Source organism: Vidua chalybeata, chromosome 9 (assembly GCF_026979565.1).
Source record: "Vidua chalybeata isolate OUT-0048 chromosome 9, bVidCha1 merged haplotype, whole genome shotgun sequence".
NCBI classification, from domain to species: Eukaryota; Metazoa; Chordata; class Aves; order Passeriformes; family Viduidae; genus Vidua; species Vidua chalybeata.
The window spans coordinates 5,806,604-5,830,246 of record NC_071538.1 but is presented as its reverse complement, the minus strand read 5'-3'; the positions used below and the strand labels follow the sequence as shown (position 1 = coordinate 5,830,246).

Here is a 23,643-nt window from a genome sequence, read left to right as displayed (position 1 = left end):
AAAAATCCCCCATTAATTTTACAAGTTGCAGTGGATGAAAAAGCTTCCAAAAAAAATCCCCTATTAATTTTACAAGTTGCAGTGGATGAAAAAACTTAAAAAAAAAAATCCCCATTAATTTTACAAGTTGCAGTGGATGAAAAAGTTTCAAAAAACAAAATCCCCATTAATTTTACAAGTTGCAGTGGATGAAAAAGTTTCAAAAAAAAAATCCCCCATTAATTTTACAAGTTGCAGTGGATGAAAAAGTTTCAAAATAAAAATCCCCCATTAATTTTACAAGTTGCAGTGGATGAAAAAGCTTCAAAAACAAAAATCCCCCATTAATTTTACAAGTTGCAGTGGATGAAAAAGTTTCAAAATAAAAATCCCCCATTAATTTTACAAGTTGCAGTGGATGAAAAAGCTTCAAAATAAAAATCCCCCATTAATTTTACAAGTTGCAGTGGATGAAAAAGCTTCAAAAACAAAAATCCCCATTAATTTTACAAGTTGCAGTGGATGAAAAAACTTAAAAACAAAAATCCCCCATTAATTTTACAAGTTGCAGTGGATGAAAAAACTTAAAACCAAAAATCCCCCATTAATTTTACAAGTTGCAGTGGATGAAAAAGTTTCAAAAAACAAAAATCCCCCATTAATTTTACAAGTTGCAGTGGATGAAAAAGTTTCAAAATAAAAATCCCCCATTAATTTTACAAGTTGCAGTGGATGAAAAAGCTTCCAAAAAAAATCCCCCATTAATTTTACAAGTTGCAGTGGATGAAAAAACTTAAAAACAAAAATCCCCCATTAATTTTACAAGTTGCAGTGGATGAAAAAGCTTCAAAAACAAAAATCCCCATTAATTTTACAGATGTGTGCAGTGGATGAAAAAGGTTCAAAAAACAAAAATCCCCATTAATTTTACAAGTTGCAGTGGATGAAAAAGGTTCAAAAAACCAAAAATCCCCATTAATTTTACAAGTTGCAGTGGATGAAAAACCTTAAAAAAAAAAATCCCCATTAATTTTACAAGTTGCAGTGGATGAAAAAGTTTCAAAATAAAAATCCCCCATTAATTTTACAAGTTGCAGTGGATGAAAAAGCTTCAAAACCAAAAATCCCCATTAATTTTACAAGTTGCAGTGCTCTGCCTGGGTATTTCCTTGGTCTGTAAATAGAGATTTGGAAATGTCAACACCTCTCAAATTGCACGGCGTTCATTCCCAGGGTTTCTCTGTGAGCTGGCAGGCTTTGGGTGGTTCTGGAGTGGGAATTGTGTGCCTTTTCCTCCCTGCAGGCACTCTACGAGCTGGTGAAGTGCAATTTTGACGCCGAGGAATCCTTACGGAGGCTGAGATTTAATGTCAAAGCAGCCAGAGGTGAGCGAAAAGCAGCTTTTATTCCCAAATTCCCCTTTTGTCTCTCAGCCAGGCGTTGGGATTTGCTGGCAGCAGGCTCAGGCTGGGTTAAGCTTCACTCAGAGGCAGCCTCAGGGAATCCTTGATCTCCGGGAGAATGGAATTAGCAGGTGTGGGAATTCCCTTCCTGGCCAGACTTGATACAAATAGCTGGGACTTCAGCTGCAGCTTCAAATTGGGAATCACTTCCCAACAACTCAACCGGGCGTTTTTTAGGAATTTTATTGTGCTCCTCTAGGCCTTTCAGTCATCAAAGTGAATATAACAAACATGAGGCGTGAAATAATTCCAATTAAAGGAGCAAATAAAAAATTATTTTACAAAAATAACATTAGAAACCCTGATTCAATTCAATTCAAAATGAATTAATTCTAAATAAAGGAGAAAATTCATTTTTTTTTAACAGAGTGTATAGCATTAAAAACCCTGATACATAAAATGAAATAATCCTAAATAAAGGAGCAAATGAATTTTTTATTTTACTGAGTGTAGCATTAAAAACCCTGATACATAAAATGAATTAATCCTAAATAAAGGAGCAAATAAACCCTTTATTTTACAAAGCATAACATTACAAACCCTGCTACATAAAATGAATTAATTTTAAATAAAGGAGCAAATAAACCCTTTATTTTACAAAGCATAACATTACAAACCCTGCTACATAAAATGAATTAATTCTAAATAAAGGAGCAAATGAATTTTTTTATTTTACTGAGTGTAGCATTAAAAACCCTGATACATAAAATGAAATAATCCTAAATAAAGGAGCAAATAAACCCTTTATTTTACAAAGCATAACATTGCAAACCCTGATATGTAAAATGAAATAATCCTAAATAAAGGAGCAAATTAACTTTTATTTTACAAAATATAATATTTAAAACCCTGATGCATAAAATGAATTAATTCTAAATAAAGGAGCAAATTAACCTTCTGTTTTACAAAATATAACATTAAAAACCCTGATACAGAAAATGAAATAATTCTCAATAAAGGAGCAAATAAACCTTTTAATTTACAGAGTGTAAAGTTACAAACCTGTTACATAAAATGAATTAATACTAAATAAAGGAGAAAATTAAAATAAAATGCAAATAAAAGAGATTTTTTTTTACAGAGTGTAGCATTTAAAACCCTGATATATAAAATGTAATAATCCTAAATAAAGGAGCAAATTAAGCTTTTAATTTACAGAGTATAAAGTTACACACCTGCTGCATAAAATGAATTCATTCTAAATAAAGGAGAAAATTAAAATAAAATCTAAATAAAGGGGAATTTTTTCTTTATTTTACAGAGTGTAGCATTAAAAACCCTGATCCATAAAGTGAAATAATCCTAAATAAAGGAGCAAGTTAACCTTTTAATTTACAGAGTATAAAGTTACAAATCCCGCTACGTTAAATGAATTAATCCTCAATAAAGGAGAAAATTAAAATAAAATCTAAATAAAGGAGAATTTTTTTTTAGAGTGTAGCATTTAAAACCCTGATATATAAAATGTAAAAATTCTCAATTAACCTTTTAATTTACAGAGTATAAAGTTACAAACCCTGATACATAAAATGAATTAATTCTAAATAAAGGAGCAAATTAACCTTCTATTTTACAAAATATAATTAAAAACCCTGATACAGAAAATGAAATAATTCTCAATAAAGGAGCAAATAAACCTTTTAATTTACAGATTATAAAGTTACAAACCTGTTACATAAAATGAATTAATTCTAAATAAAGGATAATTTTTTTTATTTTAAAGTGTAGCATTTAAAACCCTGATACATAAAATGAAGTAATCCTAAATAAAGGAGCAAATTAACCTTTTAATTTACAGAGTATAAAGTTACAAACCTGTTACATAAAATGAATTAATTCTAAATAAAGGAGAATTTTTTTTATTTTAGAGTGTAGCATTTTAAACCCTGATACATAAAATGAAATAATCCTAAATAAAGGAGCTATTTAACCTTTCATTTTACACATACAGTGCAATAATTCTCAATAAAGGAGCGAATAAACCTTTTCTTTTACAAAATAAATTTTCTTTTACAAAGGAGCCGTGGGAGGCTGGAGCAGTTCCTGTGCCGGTGTTGATCCCTGCATGGGGAACAGCGAATTGGGCAGCTCAGGAATTCCTGGATCTGCTGGTGCTGCTCCCAAACCTCTGCCAGCCCCTGGGCTCACCACAGAGCCAATAAATGAGATTATTTTGCTCCTGGTGACCTGAGAGAGGCCAGGTCAGATTTGATTTACAGCAGTCCCTACAAAGCAGCTCCTCCTGCTTCCCAGACTTGTCCTTCAAAGGGAGAATTCCCATTTTTACACCAAAAAGTGAAATTCCTGGGGCTGCTTCCTGTGGAATCAGCAGCTGGAGAAAGGACCCAGATCTTTTCTCTCCTTTCAGCTTTTAGTGGCTTTTTTAATTAACTGTTTTCTTTATTGCTTTTATTTTTGGTTTTCCTGCAGAAGAATTATCTGTCTGGACAGAAGAGGAATGCAGGAACTTTGAACAAGGGCTGAAAGTCTATGGCAAGGATTTCCACGTGATTCAGGCAAATAAGGTGAACTTTAATTGCAATTCCTACTTATTCCATTTTAAAACAAAGTAATTACAAATAAATGTTGTCCTTCATAAAGAAATGCACAAAATTATTCCAGGATTTCCACGTGATTCAGGCAAATAAGGTAAACTTTAATTGCAATTCCTACTTGTTCCATTTTAAAACAAAGTAATTACAAATAAATATTGTCCTTGGTAAAGAAATGGACAAAATTATTCCAGGATTTCCACGTGATTCAGGCAAATAAGGTGAACTTTAATTGCAATTCCTACTTGTTCCATTTTAAAACAAAGTAATTACAAATAAATGTTGTCCTTCATAAAGAAATGCACAAAATTATTCCAGGATTTCCACGTGATTCAGGCAAATAAGGTGAACTTTAAATGCAATTCCTATTTATTCTATTTTAAAACAAAGTAATTACAAATAAATGTTGTCCTTCATAAAGAAATGGACAAAATTATTTCATTTTTGCTGTAGAATCACAGAATCCTGGAATGGTTTGGGTTGGAAGGGACAGTTCCACTCTCCCAGCTTGCTCCAGCCTGGCCTTGGACCCTTCCAGGGATGGATCCAGGGAGGAATTTTTTTTTCCTCCTCAATTTTTTTTTTCCCCAATATTTACATCCAAATTGGTTTCTCAAAGCCCAGAATTTGTAACTGGAAGTGCAAAAATCCTGTGGGAAGAGCTGCTTCCCTGCACACCCTTGGAATTTTCCTTCCTTCCATAAGATCTCCAATATTTTTACAAGCACCCTTAACTTCCCTCTCCATTTTGAAATTTTACACCAAGAATTTCCACTCTTCCAAGAGGCTCTGACTTGGAACTTCACGCTTTTTGCTACAAATGCTGGATATTTTTTTTTTTTTTGGAGCAGAAATGCCTTGAAATTGACCCAGAGTTGCTCTGCTCTGCTGCCAGGTGCGGACCCGCTCCGTGGGGGAATGTGTGGCTTTTTATTACATGTGGAAAAAGTCGGAACGTTACGATTTCTTCGCTCAGCAGACCCGGTTTGGGAAGAAAAAATACAACCTGCACCCTGGGGTCACGTAAGATGTGCCTGATTTCATCATTTTGGGGTTCAGTCTTTATTTTACCCTGCTCTCAGCTGAAAGATCAGGGATTCACAGCTTAATTTGCAGCAGGAAAACAGCCAAAGTGGAAAAAAAAAGGGTGTATAAATAATGTGTAAAATACATTTATTTGGGGTAATGCCAACACTTTGCACTGAGGGGCAGTTTGAGTTTTTGTTAGAATTTACTTGGTTTACTTTCTAATTGTTAATAGGTTTTTTCTTTTAAATGCCTGTTTTAATTAAATATATTTTCTACGGAAGCATGAATCCCAAGTTCCAGGTGGAATTTGCGGTGCACTGTTTGTCCCTCATTCTGGCCAGCACAATCCCAGGGGATTCTGGGCTCTCCAAAGCTCTTTTCCCATCCCATCCTTGCTGAGGAAAGAGGGAATGTGTGAGCAGAGCTGTTCTGCTGCCCTTCATTCCAAAGCTCTGATTTGCCAGTCCCACTCTTTCCACTGCCTCCTGCCAAGCTTTTTTACTACAATTTGCATTCCTCATCTCTTCTTGGCTCCTCTCTTCATCCTTCTTTGGAATATTATTGTTTCTCCAAACATTTCAGGGCTCTGGGACACCCAGAGTTGCCATCAGGGACTTGGTGAGTGTTACAGAGAGTTTCTTACGTGGCAAGGACTGCCTGGCTCCCCCTTTCCTTCCATCTCTTGGTGGGTTTTTCCCCCCCATATTTTTCATTTTTCCCCCTATTTTCCATTTTTCCCCTCTATTTTCCATTTCCCCCTCTCTTTTCCATTTTCCCTCCTGTTTTCCATTTCCCCCTGTTTTCCATTTTCCCTTTATTTTCCATTTCCTCCTGTTTTCCATTTCCCCCTGCTTTCCAGTTTCCCCTGTTTTCCATTTTCCCCTGTTTTCCATTTCCTCCTATTTTCCATTTTCCCCTATTTTCCATTTCCCCCTCTTTCCATTTTCCTCTGTGTTCCATTTTTCCTCTATTTTCCATTTTCCCCTATTTTCCATTTCCCCCCCCATTTTCCCTTTCCTCCTATTTTCCATTTCCCCGTTTTCCATTTTCCTCTGTTTTCCATTTTCCTCTGTTTTCCATTTTCCCCCCTATTTTCCATTTCCTCCTATTTTCCATTTCCCCCTATTTTCCATTTTCCTCTGTTTTCCATTTTCCCATTTTCCAGTTTTCCCCCTATTTTCCATTTCCTCCTATTTTCCATTTCCCCCTGTTTTCCATTTTCCTCTGTTTCCATTTCCCCCTGTTTTCCATTTTCCTCTGTTTTCCATTTCCCCCTGTTTTCCATTTTTCCTCTGTTTTCCATTTTTCCTCTATTTTCCATTTCCCTCCTCTTCTCCAGTTTTCCCCCTATTTTCCATTTCCTTCTATTTTCCATTTCCCCCTATTTTCCATTTCCCCCTGTTTTCCATTTTCCTCTGTTTTCCATTTTCCCCTATTTTCCATTTCCTCCTATTTTCCATTTCCCCCCCATTTTCCATTTTTCCCTAAATTAGACATCTTTGGGTCTCTTCCTGCTGTTGGGTGCAGCAGCAGTGTCATTAAGGATTGGACTTGTCTGTTCTTGAATGATTTTGCAGGGAATTCAGGGTGGAATTCCAGGATAATTACGTATCAGGAGAAGTTTCTGGAGTTATTCCAGCCTTCCCACCACATCCAAGGGTTTCATCCACCAGCTCCCTTTGTTTCCATCTTCCATTCCTGCCCTAAACTGGAGCTCTGGAATAAATGGCACAGATGGGAATGTCTTGAGCTCTGGAGTTTTTCACTTGGTTTTAGCTTGACCCCTGTGGGGTTTTTGTGCACAAGTGGGATTTATATTTAGTGGAATGGTTTTGGTGGCTCAGTAAATTCCAAGGGTTTAGTGCCTGAAGGGATCACCTTGGAAGCACAGGGCAGGCATAAAGGGTTTGGAATCATGGAATGGTTTGGGCTGGGAGGGAACTCAAAGCCCATCCAGTGGGCAGGGATGGGGACAGAGGGCACTGCCAGGCTGCTCCCAGCCCCTCCAGCCTGGCCTTGGGCACTGCCAGGGATCAGGGGCAGCCACAGCTGCTCTGGGAATTCCAGCCCAGGGAGCAATTCCTAATTCCCAAAATCCCATCCATCCCTGCCCTCTGCAGTGTGTGCAGGAGCATCTCCAGCCCAGCCCAGCCCTGTCCCACGTGGGGGTGGGTGGCTGTGTCCTGCAGGATCCCATGGATGTGTCCCAGCTCTGTGTCTGTGTGTCCTACAGGATCCCATGGATGTGTCCCAGCTCTGTGTCTGTGTGTCCTGCAGGATCCCATGGATGTGTCCCAGCTCTGTGTCTGTGTGTCCTGCAGGATCCCATGGATGTGTCCCAGCTCTGTGTCTGTGTGTCCTACAGGATCCCATGGATCCTCTGTGTCTGTGTGTCCTGCAGGATCCCATGGATGTGTCCCAGCTCTGTGTCTGTGTGTCCTACAGGATCCCATGGATCCTCTGTGTCTGTGTGTCCTGCAGGATCCCATGGATGTGTCCCAGCTCTGTGTCTGTGTGTCCTACAGGATCCCATGGATCCTCTGTGTCTGTGTGTCCTGCAGGATCCCATGGATGTGTCCCAGCTCTGTGTCTGTGTGTCCTACAGGATCCCATGGATCCTCTGTGTCTGTGTGTCCTGCAGGATCCCATGGATGTGTCCCAGCTCTGTGTCTGTGTGTCCTACAGGATCCCATGGATCCTCTGTGTCTGTGTGTCCTGCAGGATCCCATGGATGTGTCCCAGCTCTGTGTCTGTCTGTCCTGCAGGATCCCATGGGTGTGTCTGTCTGTCTGTCCCGCAGGGATTACATGGATCCTGTGTGTGTCTGTGTGTCCTGCAGGATCCCATGGGTGTGTCTGTCTGTCTGTCCCGCAGGGATTACATGGATCCTGTCCCAGCTGGGTGTGTCTGTCTGTCTGTCCCGCAGGGATTACATGGATCCTGTCCCAGCTGGGTCTGTCTGTCTGTCTGTCCCGCAGGGATTACATGGATCCTGTCCCAGCTGGGTCTGTCTGTCTGTCTGTCTGTCCCGCAGGGATTACATGGATCCTGTCCCAGCTGGGTCTGTCTGTCTGTCTGTCTGTCCCGCAGGGATTACATGGATCCTGTGTGTGTGTGTGTGCTGCAGGATCCCATGGGTGTGTCTGTCTGTCTGTCTGTCCCGCAGGGATTACATGGACCGCCTCCTGGACGAGAGCGAGAGCGCCGCCTCCAGCCGGGCGCCGTCGCCGCCGCCCACGGCGTCCAGCAGCAGCGCCAGCCAGTCCGAGCGGGACGAGTGCCCCTCCGGCAGCGCCCAGAACGGTGAGAGCGCCGGGCACGCCTTCCCAGCCGGGGAGAGCCCCTCCTGGCCGTGCCAGGGACGCCTCCCACCATCCCGGGCTGCTCCCAGCCAGCCTGGGGCACCGCAGGCATGGGGCAGCCACAGCTTCTCTGGGAATTCCATCCCAGCCCCTCCCAGGCTGGTCCTGTTCCTCTTTGCCCGTATCCCATCTGTCCCTGGCCTTTTACCAGTTTAATGCCATGCTCTGTGTCCTGTCCCTCCCTGCCTTGTCTCCTGGAGCCCCTTTAGGCCCTGGAAGTGGCTCTGAGCTCTCCCAAAGCCTCCTCTTCTCCAGGTGAGCACCCCCAGAGACAAGCGGCCTATTTCAAGTTAAAACTGGTTTTTGAAAGCCCCTCCGTGTTTGCATTTAGGCCGGGGCCTTGTCTGGAAGATAAATCCCCCCTGGAATTCCCTGTTAAAACTGAGGTGTGTGAGTTCCCGTGTGCCCTGTGCCATGCAGAGATGGAATTCCAGTGCTGTGGGGAGTCCTGAGCAGGGCACTGAGCCCCTGGGCTGGGAGCTGGGCTCAGGGGAGCTCCTGCTGCCCCTCAGGAGCTGTTCCTGAGGGCTGGGAAGGGAGCTGGGAATGGGAGAGGAGCCAGGAAGGAAAGCGAGGAGAGCCGAGCTGAGGGAGGAGCTGGGGACTCTCTCAGAGCCTGGAAATCACCTGGAAGCTGCACAAAGTGCCCAGGTGAGGAGAGCCCACCTGCAGCCCCTGCATCCTGGGATTCCAGGGCATCCTCTGCTCCTTTTAAGCATTCCATGAATTCCCTGTGTCAGTTGTGTGCACATCAATCACACAGTGAGGAGGAGGAGGAGGAAAACACTGGATTTTTAAGGGATTTTGAGTTCAAACTCTGCTTCCCTGAGGCAGCCCAGGTGAGGAGAGCCCACCTGCAGCCCCTGCATCCTGGGATTCCAGGACATCCTCTGCTCCCTTTAATCATTCCATGCACTCCCTGTGCCTTCAGTATGCACATCAATCACACAGTGAGGAGGAGGAGGAGGAAAACACTGGATTTTTAATGGATTTTGAGTTCAAACTCTGCTTCCCTGAGGCAGCCCAGGCTGTTGTGCTGCTGCTGAGCTTTGCTGATGGGGTTTCTCTCCAACCCAGGTGTCTCTGCCAACGGCCCAGGGGAGGTGCCAGGGAAGGAGGAGGCAAAGCTGGAGGGACTGCACGTCAATGGACCTTGCAGTGGGAAGAAAACACCTCACACAGAGCTGGATTCAAATGGCTATGAACCCGAAAACCTCTCCAGTGACCCCAAAGTTGCTCATTCAGCCTCACGGAGCGAGCCTGAGCTGGAAGAAAAGAGTGAGAGACCTCTGAAAAGAAGAAGAATGAACAGCAATGGGAAGGAGAGCCCCGGTGCTTCAGAGTTCTTCCAGGAAACCAACTCCCACGGGAAGCTGGAGGAGCTGGAAACTTTGGATGACTGAGTGCTGGGAGCTGATTTTGTTCCTTGGAGTAAATTCTGGGTGTCTAGAATTTTCAGGGTTGATGGGTTACCTTCCAAAGTCCAGTTCCATAAACAATCTGAGATTTTTTTTTTTTGTATCCTGAGACCTTCTAGTTGGCTCTAAAGATCCGATGATTTGGTTTTCTTCAGTGCTGAAAAGCAGCAGGAGAATATTGAATTTCTCAGAGCTGGCAGCTGCAGTTCTGGGATAAAAGGCTCTTAAATATTTAAGGAACAAAGCAGTGAGTTGCTGCAAAAATATTCCCAGCTTAATACATGAAAGAATGTGTTAATACAACATTTAATGTATAAAACAGCATTTAATCAGTGTGCAAGTGAACAAAGCATTTGGGGCTTTGCAGGAAGTTAAAATAAAACAGGAAAAGCCAAGACAGAGCAGGCACAGAGACTTCCACTCCTGCTGGAGAGAGGAAAATGTCATCCCATCATTAAGGAACCCTCATGAATCCTGAAAGTTATGAGCACAACTATTTTTATATATAGAAGTTTTAAAAGGTGAATAAATAAACCAGGTCAGGTTTGTCTATGTAAAATTGTTGACATCAATGATGTCTTTCCATATTCTTTATCTGGGCTAAAGAAATACATTCTGTATTTTTCCAGATTTCTTTGTAGCCTTTGAAAGATTTTTACAGTACTTATGTCTTGATTGAACTGTCCTTTCTTAAAACAAAAGCTTGTATAATTTTCTTACCTTGTACAGTTGGTAAACTTTTATGAGAGAGTTGATACCCTGAGTCTAATGTCAGCTTCCTTTTATTTTGCTGAAGTCTTTTCTAAAAAAAAAACCAACAAAAAAATCCCCCAAACCAAACCAAACCAAACCAAACCAATGGAGTTAAAAATTAATCACCAACGTGTTAATTTTCTTCCCAGAAGCTGGTAAATAATTAACATAAGAATGGTTAGGAGGCATTTGATTTTGGAAACGTGTTGCTGTTTTATTTTTTTTTTTTTCTTGTTTGATGGCAAATAATGATGTTTAAATTTTCGTTAAGCATGCTGCTTGCATTGCACACATTTCCTTGCTTTCTTTCTCCCTTTGTTTGGAACTCAGAGAAATGTCACAGCAGTCAAATTCTCGAGTTTACTGAACCTTCTTTGGGTTCAGCAGCTCCACCATGCCCTGGTTTCTCTTCAGTCCGTGCCCTGCCAGGGAGCAGAGCAGGGGCTGGAAGTGCAGCTGGGAGCTGCTGCTGCATGGAATTCCTGAGCAGCACACACAGGGCACAGCTTGCACCTGAACATCTCAGAGGTCTTTTCCAACCTGCAGGATCCTGGGATTCTGTGTTGGTGCACAGGGACACGCTCAGCTGGAGAAGGGAGAGCAGGAATTGCAGGTTGAGCTGGGGAGAACTAATTCCAGTGTGAAAACCAAAAATTCCTCGTAAGTAAACGGGGATGGGGTGATGCTCACCCTGCCAGCAGCACCTCGGAGAAGCTGTGGGTGTAGGATTTACATCCAGCAATCAGGAACGTTTGAAATCCCCATTCATTTTGGTTTTGTTTGGTTGTTTTCTTCAGCCCAGCTCCACTTCTGCTCTGTTAAAGTCCGGGATAATTGTTAATTTGTACCACTGCTAACCCTGGGTCCTCCTCCTCCTCCTCACAGGTGTGCTCTTCATCCTTCATGGGTTATTTTCTCTGCAGGTTTATGCTCTTGATGGTTCCACTTGAACTGAATGGTTTGCAATGGATGTTTCAACCCCAGCCCCACTGCTGAGGGCTTGGGCTGACTCGGTTTCTTCTCCACTCAACTTTCCTTGGACTTTGGGATCAGGAATGAGCCAAGCCTCGGGATGAGGATGGGTTATGGATGCAGGAACCCTGGGGAATGATCAGCTCTGCCTGCCAGCCCTGCTCCTGGAGAGCCTCTGGGTGAGGTTCATTAATTAAGGCCTGTGTTAATTAAGGAATGCAGTGATTAATGCCTGAGGCAGAGGTTGCTGTTAACTCTCCCCTCTGGTTACGAGCAGAACCTCAAAGAGGGTTCCACACAAGCAGAATCCTATTTGCAGTTTTATTTTGATGCTCTTTGTTTTCGGTTGCAAGTTGGAAATACTTCCAACAATCCATAGGAAAGTTTCCAAATGAATTGTCTCAGGCTAGTGTGTGAAATCCAGCACTGTGTATATTTTCAGGAATGTTGCTTTGTTTTTTATCTTTCCTTTTTTTTTTTTTTTTTTTTTTTTTTTGGTGATACTTAGAAGAGACCTGACATTCCATAATCCACTATGTAATGCTCAGCTAGACTTTAAGAATATTTAATTCTAATTTACCTTTTGTTTATGCTGGTGTTTTATACAATACTTTGTTCATGTTTCAAACTGCAGCCACTGTAACTCAGTAAGTCATTGCACTACTAAAGCTATTGAAAATCCTGGAAATCTCCTAACTTTGCTTTCATTTTCCAAGCCTTCTGTACAGTTGGGAATCCAGTCCAACAGGAAATCCTTGGGCTTCCCAGAGGGTTCAGTGTGCTATAAAATCCACCCCCCCCCACAAACCCTACAGATCAGTTTGATACATTTTTTCCACACAGTATTTTGCACTGTCAGTAATTCCCTCCTCTTACTCCCCTTCCCCGTCTGCAATTCTGGAAAAGCTTATTAAAGTATTTTTAAACTTCCTGTCTGCATCCAAAATTCCTGACTTTCTTTGCTCCAGAGGGGTGGGACATTCCCTCTCAGAGGATGGGAGAGCAATGACTGTTGCTCTGCAGTGAAACCCATGGAAACAAAACCCATTTTTCTGGATCAACTTCCAGCTGTTTCCTTCATTCCCCATCATGTTTCCCAAATCCCTTCTCAAGGAATATTCAAAGCTGGAAACCCAGAATCCCCCCCCCACCCTCACCCTGCTGGGACTGGGGGCTGTGAAGAGCCCCCTAAATCCCTGATTTATCCACGGCAGCATTCCCATCCTCTGCAGCCAGGGAAGAGAGGGGTGAGGCAGGAGCAGCTTTGGTTCATTGGTTTATTGGAAGCAAATACAAAAATACAGAGGCACATAAATCCCTTCTGCTCTCATTCCTCACATCCACAGCCTGCCATACATTCACATTTTCATCACTGAAATGCTCATTTTGTAAATAGATTCTCTATAGAAAACATTTTCTTTTTTTTAGTCAATTAATAGCATAGAAAATACTGTTAGAGGAATTCTTGGCTTTCCCAGTGTTGAGGATCCAGCAGGATCCCAGCATGGGCAAAATAAGCTTTAAAAATCCTTCCCCTGTCAGGACTGCAAATCTAACCAGTAGATTCAAAACCAAACAGAAAATCATAAAAACCCCTCTGGCAGAATCACCCTCCTGGCTGTGACCTCAGCACGGCAGAGTCGGAGCACACGGGGGACAAAAAAGGGATTTGGGATTTGGGAATGCTGCAGCAAGGGCCAGGAGCTGGGTACTGGGAACCAGTACAGGGAGCAGGACAGAACCAGTACAAAACAGGGCTGGGACTGGGGGGCTTCTGCACGCCAGGAAGGGTTTGTGACCCTCCCTCCCCTGGACAAAGCCGAGGTTTTGCTGGAATTTTGGGAGACAAAATAATCAGGGGTTTCTTTTTTACTGTGCTCAGAGGGGGAATGTGCTGAGGGGCTGCTCCAGGACGCCCCAACTGCCCCTTGTCACTACAGAGACCACAAAATCCCACAGAGGAAGGGGGAGTTGTGGCTCTGGAATTGCTCCAGGAGCGGGATGTTGGAGCAGGCAGCAGCTGATTCGCTCCACACCTTCCCCAGCACACCAGGCCGGAGCTGCACCCTCACAGAAAATCTCCTTCCCCTCCCAAAACTTCCAGTAAACTCCAACAAATGCAGCTTTGCCCAACAGCAGTTCCAGTTTAAGCAAGTATCTCCTAAAAAAAACCCACTGTTGGTGTCTAGAGGAGCTGTTAGGGTACAAAAATCTCTAAATACATTGCTTTACTAAAAGTTTTTTTTAACCAAGCTTAAAAACAATTCTTTTAAAACCAAAAGTCAATCCAAGGAGACCTGGAAAGAGGTGCTGGGTAAGACAACCTTTAAAAATCACTGAACACTGCCCCATGTTCTACACTTCCCATTCTTCTAGTGGGTCACAAACCCAGGGTGATTCATTCCATGGAAAACAAGAATTACGGGGCGCCCTGTACTTGCCCAAAAGAGAAGATTTAAGTCCTTGTGCCTCCTCCAGGGCTGGGAGCTGCAGCCCCTGCAGATTCCCTGGATGTGCTGTGCCAGGTGGGACAACCTCGGCTCCCCTGTGATCCCAGCAGCTTCTCCCTGGTGGATCTCCCCAGGAAGGGCAGCAGCTTTCCCAAAGCCAAGGCTGGATCCAAGGGGGGCTGCAGAGCTCAGCAGGGGCAGGAAATCCCTTCCTGCCGGGAACGTCGCCGAGCCTCAAAGACAGAGATGGGTGCAGGGCTCTGATAAACCCAGGAGGGCAAACCCAGCTTGAACAGTGGGTCAATGGACCAAACAAACAGAAAATAAACAGAAAACAGCCAAAAATTGAGTGCAGAGAGCAGTGAACATTCACCCAGGAGGTCTTGGCCCAGCCCAGGAGCAGCTCCCGGGGAACCCCTCGGCATTCCCACGTTCCAGAGGGAGCAGGCTGGGCACGGAGCCGGCCCCAGCCCCCCACCCCTGGCAGATCCAGGGACCCCAGGGAGCAGATCCAGCCAGGGCCACCCCTGGCACACCCCTGGGGGGCAGAACTGCCAGCCCTCGCCCTGCCCGTGCCCCGTCTTCCGCTGCCAACTCCCAGCTCGATTAGAAACCCGTTAATTCCTCCCTTTAATTAGGCTTAATTAGGCTCATCCTTCCCCGTGCAGGCTGGGTGGATGTCCCCGAGGATTTGTGAAGGCAGCAATCTCAGCTGTGCAAATCAAGAGCACCCCCGGTGGCTCCCGGGGCCCTTCCCTCAGGCGAGCAGAAGAGGTCGGCTCCCAAAAAAAGCCTCTCCCTGCTCACACCGAGCTCTTCCCTTTCATGTCCACCTTGCCGGCGTCCGACTCCTTGCTCATCTGCTCCTCGCTGAAGGTGATGTAGGAGTACACCAGGCTTCCAGCAATACTGCAAGAGGTTCAGGGAGCTCGTGGGCCACGAGCTCCAGCCACGCACCCGGCAAAAGGCAGAGCCGCGGCACGAGGATCTGCTGGCAGCATCCATCCCATTCCCGTGAGAATTCCCAGCTCCCCTCCTAAAGCCGGGTGTTTTAATTCCCCATCTGTTCCAGCCCCACAAGGGGTCCTGCAGGAGGAGAGGAGCGACCCCCCCACAACACAGCCCAGAAAGGAGACTTTTCCAAAAGCTCAATAGTAAGAAAGGCCAGGTGAAATAATCCCCAATATTCTTCTTTTGCTGCCTTAATTCCGTGACTCTGCTTGGTAACTCAGGGAAAACTCAATTTTCCTGCTAAAATACTCCTGTGCTAAAATTCTCCTGGCTTTAAAACAAACCAAGTTTGGGAACATCCCACAAAACCCAAGCACAAGCACAAAACAACCAAGGACAAAATCCCAAATCCATGGGGTTTTTTTTGGGGGAGGGGGAAAAATCCACCAAATCTGTCAAATTGTTTCAGTTTCACCCCAGTTTTCACTACAAGTCATAAATAAACCTCTGCTCTTACCTGATATTTAGACCAATGAAGTTCATCCATGTAAAAATATAATCTCCTCCAAAAAACATCCCAATATAGGTTATTAAAATATTCTGCAAAGGAACAAGATGGGAGGAACAAACAGCCTGAGACAAGGGAATTGTCTGGAAAACGGAATTTATGGAAAAGGAAATGCAGGGGGTGGAACAGGAGGGGTTAATGCAATTCCCAAGGGATAACTGAGGGTTGTTTTTTTTTTTTTTTTGGGAGCAGGGAATGCCACTCACCTTAATGCAGCCAACTATTGTAGTTGTAAGAGCAGAGTTGTACTGAGTGCAAAGAACCGTGGAATACATCAAAATAAACCTATGGGAAAGAGCCAGCATCAGGGACAACACCTTGGGAACCACCTCATCCCACCACCCTGGCCTTGGAAGGGGTCCCTGCCCTGCAGGGAATGAGGTGAGCCTGAGGTGGCTCCCAAGCCAAAGCACTCCAGGATCCCAGGATCCATTCCCATCCTTGTTTTCCCACGTTTAAACCTGCGCTGGAGGAGGGTGGGAGGTAATTCCACCCAGCAGAGCTCTCAGGAATGGTCTCCCTAGCAGGACTGAGGATTTATGATGGCTTTTAAATAACACCAGGGCACCACAATTCCCAGCTTATGGGACGGAGATGCCTTCCCTGCTCCCAGCCCAGCAGCCCTGTCCTTACCCCATCACACAGGACAGCGTGAACTGCACGAGGAAGAACGTGTCTGCCCAGCCCTGGTACTCCACTGCCTGCAGGAACAGCAGCTTTAGAGCCTTGGGAAGCACAGAATTCCCAGCAAGACAAGGAACAACCCCCCCCAGCACCGGCTGGCACCTCCCAGCAGGAAAAACCAACCCAATTCCAAGCCTGGAATGACATCCCAAGGCTGGGGATCCCCGCTGGCAGCACCTCCAGCCTCAGCACTCGGCTCAGCCCTTCTGGAAAAGGCAGGGAATGAGTGTCACAAGCCTGAGGGCTCAGGAGAGGCATCTCCCAGCTGGCTGCTCCCCAGAATTGGATCGTTTTGGAATTCGCTCCCTGCAAACCACAACACTCATCCCAAGGGAGCCGTGACCTCTGGAGATGCTGCTGAGAGTGGCTTGAGGCAGCCTGGATTTCAGGGAAGGGCTTTGTCCCTGGGCTTTGGGGAGCATCTGGAGGGCTGGATCCAGTGCCCCAGAGAGTCCACAGGGACCACCAAGATCCTGCAGGGACTGGAGCATCCCTGAGGAGAGCTCAGGGGTCTCGCCCAGGAGCCAGGCTCTGCCGGAGGTGCCCAGGGACAGGACCACGGAGCCAGGGGCACACAGGGACGCACAGGAAGGTCCCTCTGGATGTCTGCAGCCACTTGGAGAGGGGAAAAGGTTGCCCAGGGAAGTCTCCACCCTTGGAGACACCCAGAATCCAGGTGGAATCCTCACCTGCTCCAGAGGGAGCAGAGGAGCCTCAGCCACGGGGCAAGAGCTGCTTGCCTCAGTGCCCTCCCGGCTGGGCAGGGAATGCCAGAGCAGCCAGGGCTCCTGCCAGGCAGCTGGGAATGCCCTTCCCCAGGGACACCCACCTCCAGCCCTGGAGGGGCCCCTCCTGCAGCTCCTGCATCCCCTCTTCCCCCAGGAATTCTGCACAGAGCAGGATGTGTTACCTGGGGTGCCTCCGGAGGAACGGCAGGAATTCCCAGATCCACAGGCACAGGAAAGGCCCCCAGCCCCCCCCCCCCAAGCCCTTCCCAGGGGGGTTTTCCCGGAGCTGCCAAGGCGGAGTTTCCTGGCAGCAGCCCCGGGCACACAGCACAGCTTTGTGCAGCCCAGAAAGGAGTTTATTCAGGGGAAAAGCAAATTAAAAAAAAAAAAAAAAAAAAAAAAGCCATTTCTCTCTCCAGGCTGAACAGAGGCTGCTCACAGCCACGTTTTCCTGCCCAGGCCGGGCTCCTGATCCTAAATGAGCACTTTTATCCCAAACCCAGCCCCTGGAGCTGCTCTGCAGGGCGGGGCTGAGCCACCTCCAGCCCCTCCTGCCATCCCTGCTAAGCCCAGCTCATTATCCCGGGCTTTGAGCTCCTAAGGAGGACAAAGCCACCAGGCTGGGGGACACAGGGGCTGCCCCAAGGCGGGCGACACCTCCAGCCTTTGGAGGAGAGAATTCATCTGAATTCCCTGCACATGGAGAGGATGTCCAAAAAACAGGCAGGAAAAAGGAATCTGTTGCTCAGGAGAGCCAGCTGCACATCAATGAGTGCAACAGCAACAACAACAGCAAAAAATAATAATATTAATAATAATAATATTAATAATATTCGTAATAATATTAACAGTGTTAATATTAGTAATAATAATTAACAATTTCATGTATACAGGACCACAGGCAAATAATCATTATTTGCCCCAGTAGTAATAATAAAGAAAAATTCCATGTATGCAGAACCATAGGTAAATTCTTATTGTTACTATTATTATAATTATTATTATTATTGTTGCTGTTGTTGTTATTATTAATATTATTCTATTATTATTACAACTATATTTATTTTTAAATTAATATTATTTCATCTCCAGGACCACAGCCCCAGTGGGGCACCACAAGCAAAGGGAACCCGCACAGCAACTCCACAAAACTGCCCCAGCAAGAGGGGAAGGACATTAAAAAAGAGTTTGAAGAAACTCATTGATTCTAAAGTTACTCAGCTTCTTTAAATAATGTTTGGTTCAAATAATTCTTCTTTAAATAAAATTTGGGTTTTCTTCTTGCTCTCCACTTCCCCGTTCCTCGGGCATTACAAAAATGCTCCTGAATGGAGCAGCTCTGTGGGTTTAAATTCAACGTCAAAGTTGCAGCTGCCTTCTGCTGAGGTGGTTTTGGGGTGCCACCCCCTCCCCAGGCGATGGTGTGCCACGGATCCCACGGATTTTGGGGTGCTCTCCTACCTTCTGTGCATCTCCAGTGACGTAGGCAATGGCCAGGGTGGGGAGGATCATGAACAGGGCGTTGTAATAGAGCAGCCCGTACTTCCCCAGCTCCTGGAACGGGAAACAGCCAAGGGCTCGAGTGGGAACAGAAATTCCTGCTCACACTGCTGCTGGGACTGCGCCTGGAGCTGAATCCAGGCGGGATTCTTCCAGACAGAGGAGCTGCAGGGTGGAGGTTCTGCCATCTCATGGAATTCCAGGCTGGTTTGGGTTGGGAAGGGCCTTAAATCCCATCCAGTCCCACGGGCAGGGACCTTCCACCGTCCCAGGCTGCTCCAGGGACTGCCAGGGATCCAGGGGCAGCCTCAGCTGCTCTGGGAATTCCATCCCAGCCAGGAACATCCATCCCTGCCCTCTGGAAGCCCTTCCCTGTGTCCTGTCCCTCCGTGCCTTGTCCCCAGCTCCTCTCCAGCTCTGGACAGATTTTGGGAATGGGATGGCTGAGCCTCCCCGCTCTGACCTCACAGGAACCAATCCCAAAATCCCAACATCCCAAAGGAAGCCAAAGCCCAGCCCACCTTGGAATCCAGCTTCTGTTTCACGTAGGCACCGTTTGCAGCTGTTAAGGCGTCGTTAATGAGGATAAAAATATATCCCTCCAGGTCGAATGCCAAGTCAGCACTGGGAAGGGGAAAAGCAGGAGTTAAAGCTCTGGGCTGTGCAGGGACAACGCTTGGAAGGGTCCTTCCACCTTCTGTGGAGCCAGCAAGTTGTCAGGAAAAGTTAATCACGGGAGGAGGGGTTGGGATTTGGGTCAGGAAAACATTCTTTCCTACTAGAGAGCACGTCGGGGGGGGGGGGAAGTCAGCGTTTAATCCCTCTGCTCTTGGGACACGCCAGGGAACCCCATTCCCTCTGGCACGGACCCTCTGGGATATGGGAATGGGGACAGCTCACCTGGCAGCCACAAATGCACCGAAGATCATGGCAAATACTGTCATCTGAATGCTCCAGGAAAACTTCTTCCTGGGAAGGAGAGGCAGCGGGACACGGCGTCAGCCCTCGGGAACGCTCGGAGCAGGGAGACGCTTTTCCTCCTGAGGAAAGGGGGAAAACCCCAACCCCAACCCCAACCCAAGCGAGCCGTGCAGGAGCCGGGAGCAGAGACGTTTCTGGACAATTATCTCTGTGGTTTTTTCAGAAGATAACTCAGCCTTGGGGAGCTGGGAGCTCACAGGGAGCTGCAGCTCCGCCTGGGGCAGGGCAGGACGGGCTCAGCCGGGCACGGAGCAGCTCCAGCCATGGGGAAGGGGCTGCGGGCACACCGGGAATGCGGGAATTGGGGCCGGCACAGCACCCTGCACCTCCCCGGGGCCAGAGCAGCACATCCCTCTCTCTCGCAGCTCAGGCGGGAAGGGATCGGGGCCGGCAGCTCCCGCACCCGCCCCTCGTCCCGCCCTCCTCCCGTCCCCGCCCGGCCGAAGCCAAACCCGGCCCCCGGAGCACTCACTTGAGCAGGAACCCCTCGGCAAACATCGTAAAGAGGATGGAAAACCTCCTTAGGACCGTGAACATGGGCAGGCTGCGGGAGAAGGGGCAGCGGCGTGAGAGGCTGCGCCACCCCCATCCCAAACGGAGCCGGGATAGGGGATCAGAGCAGGGATATGGGATCGGAGCATGGATATGGGACTGGAGCAGGGATATGGGATTGGAGCACGGATATGGGATCAGAGCAGGGATATGGGATTGGAGCAGGGATATGGGATTGGAGCAGGGATATGGGATCAGAACAGGGATATGGGATCGGAGCAGGGATATGGGACTGGAGCAGGGATATGGGATTGGAGCAGGGATATGGGATCGGAGGACGGATATGGGATTGGAGCACGGATATGGGACCAGAACAGGGATATGGGACCAGAACAGGGATATGGGATCGGAGCAGGGATATGGGATTGGAGCAGGGATATGGGATTGGGGATATGGGATCAGAACACGGATATGGGACTGGAGCAGGGATATGGGACCAGAGCATGGATATGGGATCAGAACAGGGATATGGGATCAGGGATATGGGATCAGAGCAGGGATATGGGATCAGAGCAGGGATATGGGATCAGAGCAGGGATATGGGAGCGGGGATGTGGGATTGGAGCAGGGATATGGGATCGGAGCACAGATATGGGATCAGAACAGGGATATGGGACTGGGGATATGGGATCGGAGCAGGGATATGGGACTGGAGCAGGGATAGGGGACTGGAGCAGGGATATGGGATTGGCCTGCCCCTGCCCTGAGGGGGGAATTCCCTTCTGGGAATGGCACTGCTCCCACAGCCCCTTGGATCCGAGCCTGCCGGGCTGGGGGACCCCCAGGGACACCCCCAGACCTCACCCCATGGTTAAGGGCCAGCCCCGAGTCCCTCCCTGCCCGCGGGGAGCATTCGGGAACTCGCACGTGGCACATCCCGGCGTGGGCAGGCAGGGAAGGAAGGAAGGGAAGTGCCGGGCCCCGAGCGGCTCCTGCCCCATCACCCAGAGCCCCGGGGCCCGGCAGGGCTCCCCGGCAACCCTGGAGAGCCCCGAGGAACGGTGAAAGCAGGAAACCCATCCCTACTTCAGTTTCTTTGTGCTGAACAGTCCTGTGATCTGGTTCCCAAAGTACAGGAGAGGTAGAGGAAACGTCTGCAGAGAAGAGGGATAAGGCTGAGGGAGCGAGCCGAGAGCTCCCCGAGCAGCCTCGGGGGATCAAAATAGAGTGGAATTATTCCCACCCGCCTTGGAAACACACACACACACACACACACACACACACACAACACACACACACACACGTGGCCCGGAGCTGCAGGATCCCGGGAACGGGCACGGGCATCCCAAAGAGTGGGGCAGGGACCCCGGGGCTGGGGAAAGGAGCCTGGGAAGGGGAGCTGGGAGCTGGGGAGGGGATTTGGGTGCTTGGGAAGGGGAGTCGGGTGCCCGAGGAGGGGATTTGGGTGTCCGAGGAGGGGATTTGGGTGCTTGGGAAGGGGATTTGGGTGTCCAAGGAGGGAAGCCAGGTGCTGGGGAGAGGATTTGGGTGCCCGAGGAGGGGATTTGGGTGCCCGAGGAGGGGATTTGGGTGCCCGAGGAGGGGATTTGGGTGCCCGAGGAGGGGATCTGGGTGCCGAGGAGGGGATCTGGGTGCCGAGGAGGGGATTTGGGTGCCCGAGGAGGGGATTTGGGTGCCCGAGGAGGGGATTTGGGTGCCCGAGGAGGGGATTTGGGTGCCCGAGGAGGGGATTTGGGTGCCCGGGAGGGGATTTGGGTGCCCGAGGAGGGGATCTGGGTGCCCAGGAGGGGATCTGGGTGCCCAGGAGGGGATCTGGGTGCCCAGGAGGGGTCTCACCCGCCGGGGGATGTGTCTGTCCAGGTCGGGGAACTTGACCACCCGCAGCGCCTTCCCCGCCCCGAGCACGGCCACCGTGGCCACCATCTGCAAGAGAGCAGGGGGTCACCCCACGGCCCCCCGAACGGCGGCGTGCGGGGACTCGGCGGGGTCCCACTCACCTGGCCCAGCCCCACGCACAGCGAGGACGGGAACCTGCGGGAGCAGAGCGCAGATCAGGGGGGGCACCCACAGCACCCCACGGCCGTGGGGACACCCGGGGGACACCCGGGGCCGGGCAGCGGAGAGGATGGGGCGGGGGCGGCAGCGGGGGGGGGGCAGGGGCTGGCAAGGACCCGGGGCAGGGGGGGCGACACAGGGGGGGTACCCGAGCCCAGGGACGGGAGCGAATGGCGGGGTCCCCATCCCGGGGGGGTATCCCGATCCCAGGGGGGGTATCCCGATCCCAGAGGGGATATCCCTGATCCCAGGGGGGGGTATCCCGATCCCGGGGGGGATATCCCCGATCCCGGGGGCGGGTAGCCCGATCCCGGGGGGGGGGTATCCCGATCCCGGGGGTGGGTATCCCGATCCAAGGGGTGGGTACACCGATCCCGGGGGGGGGTATCCCGATCCCGAGGGGGGGGATATCCCGATCCCAGGGGGATATCCCGATCCCAGGGGGGGTTACCCCAATCCCGGGAGGATTCCCGATCCCGGGGGGGTATCCCGATCCCGGGGGTGGGTACCCCGATCCAAGGGGGATATCCCGATCCCAGGGGTGGGTACCCCGATCCCAGGGGGGGGGGTCCCGCCGGCGCGGCCGTACCCGTAGGCGGTGAGGACGCTCTTGTTGACGACGACGATGAGGAAGGAGCTGAGGCCGTAGAAGGCGGCGGCCAGCAGGCGCAGGCAGAGCGGCGGGGCCGCCATGCCCCGCTCCGCATCGCCGGGCGCGGGGGCTCCGGCGGGGGCTCCCCCCTCAGCCGCCCCCTCGGGCCCCCCCCCCGGCCGCGGCCGCGGGGCGTCTGCGCGGGGCCGACATGGCTGGGGCGGGGCCGCGCACCGCGCACCGCGCATGCGCCGCGCCGCGGGGCGGGGCCGCGCAACGCGGGACGGGAACGGGGAGGGGGAGAGGGAGAGGGATGGGGATGGGAACGGGGAGAGGGATTGGGATAGGGATGGGAACGGGGATGGGAACGGGGATGGGAACGGGATAGGGATGGGAACGGGGATGGGAACGGGGATGGGGAACGGGGATGGGAACGGGGATGGGGAACGGGGATGGGGAACGGGGATGGGGAGAGGGATTGGGATGGGGATGGGAACGGGGAGAGGGACAGGGATGGGGATGGGGATTGGGATGGGAACGGGGATAGGGACAGGGATGGGGATTGGGATTGGGATTGGGACAGAGATGGGGATTGGGATGGGAACGGGGATGGGGATTGGGAGAGGGACAGGGATGGGGATTGGGATGGGGACAGGGATAGGAACGGGGATAGGGACAGGGATGGGGATTGGGATGGGGACAGGGATAGGAACGGGGATAGGGACAGGGATGGGGATTGGGATGGGGACAGGGATGGGAACGGGGATAGGGACAGGGATGGGGATTGGGATGGGGACAGGGATGGGAACGGGGATGGGGACAGGGATGGGGATTGGGAGAGGGACAGGGATGGGGACGGGGATGGAGACAGGGATAGGGACAAGGATAGGGACAGGGATGGGGACAAGGATAGGGACAGGGATGGGGACAGAGATGGACACAGGGATTGGGGACAGGGATGGAGACAGGGATAGGGATGGGGACAGGGATGGACATAGGGACATAGGGACTGGGGATGGGGCGGGGATAGGGACGGGGATGGGGTCATGGTACTGGGGACAGGGATGGGGACAGGGATGGACACGGGGATTGG

The 23,643-nt window shown here is 49.3% G+C and overlaps 2 protein-coding genes across 5 annotated transcripts in view; one reads left to right on the top strand and one right to left on the bottom strand.

The window, feature by feature from the left end:
• The window catches only part of MIER1 (MIER1 transcriptional regulator), a 40,867-nt gene extending 28,408 nt beyond the window's left edge, over positions 1–12,459 (top strand). For 3 of the 4 annotated variants that reach the window (XM_053950563.1, XM_053950560.1, XM_053950562.1), the window contains 5 exons: positions 1,283–1,364; positions 3,873–3,967; positions 4,890–5,017; positions 8,190–8,326; positions 9,463–12,459. In XM_053950563.1, coding sequence (XP_053806538.1) covers positions 1,283–1,364; positions 3,873–3,967; positions 4,890–5,017; positions 8,190–8,326; positions 9,463–9,788 — 768 coding nt within the window. In that variant the 3' untranslated portion in view covers positions 9,789–12,459. Of the gene's footprint in view, positions 1–1,282; positions 1,365–3,872; positions 3,968–4,889; positions 5,018–6,384; positions 7,873–8,024; positions 8,327–9,462 lie in introns of those variants that run through there. The other variant, XM_053950561.1, reaches the window with a different exon arrangement.
• Positions 12,460–12,787: 328 nt separating this feature from the next.
• SLC35D1 (solute carrier family 35 member D1) lies at positions 12,788–22,763 on the bottom strand. The gene is given in 13 exon segments (XM_053950694.1): positions 12,788–14,887; positions 15,447–15,529; positions 15,704–15,782; positions 16,131–16,198; positions 18,371–18,463; positions 18,931–19,033; positions 19,310–19,378; positions 19,863–19,934; positions 20,969–21,036; positions 21,740–21,826; positions 21,901–21,934; positions 22,548–22,726; positions 22,728–22,763. Coding segments are annotated over 13 exon segments (1,077 nt in total). The 3' UTR covers positions 12,788–14,781.
• Positions 22,764–23,643: the final 880 nt, after the last annotated feature.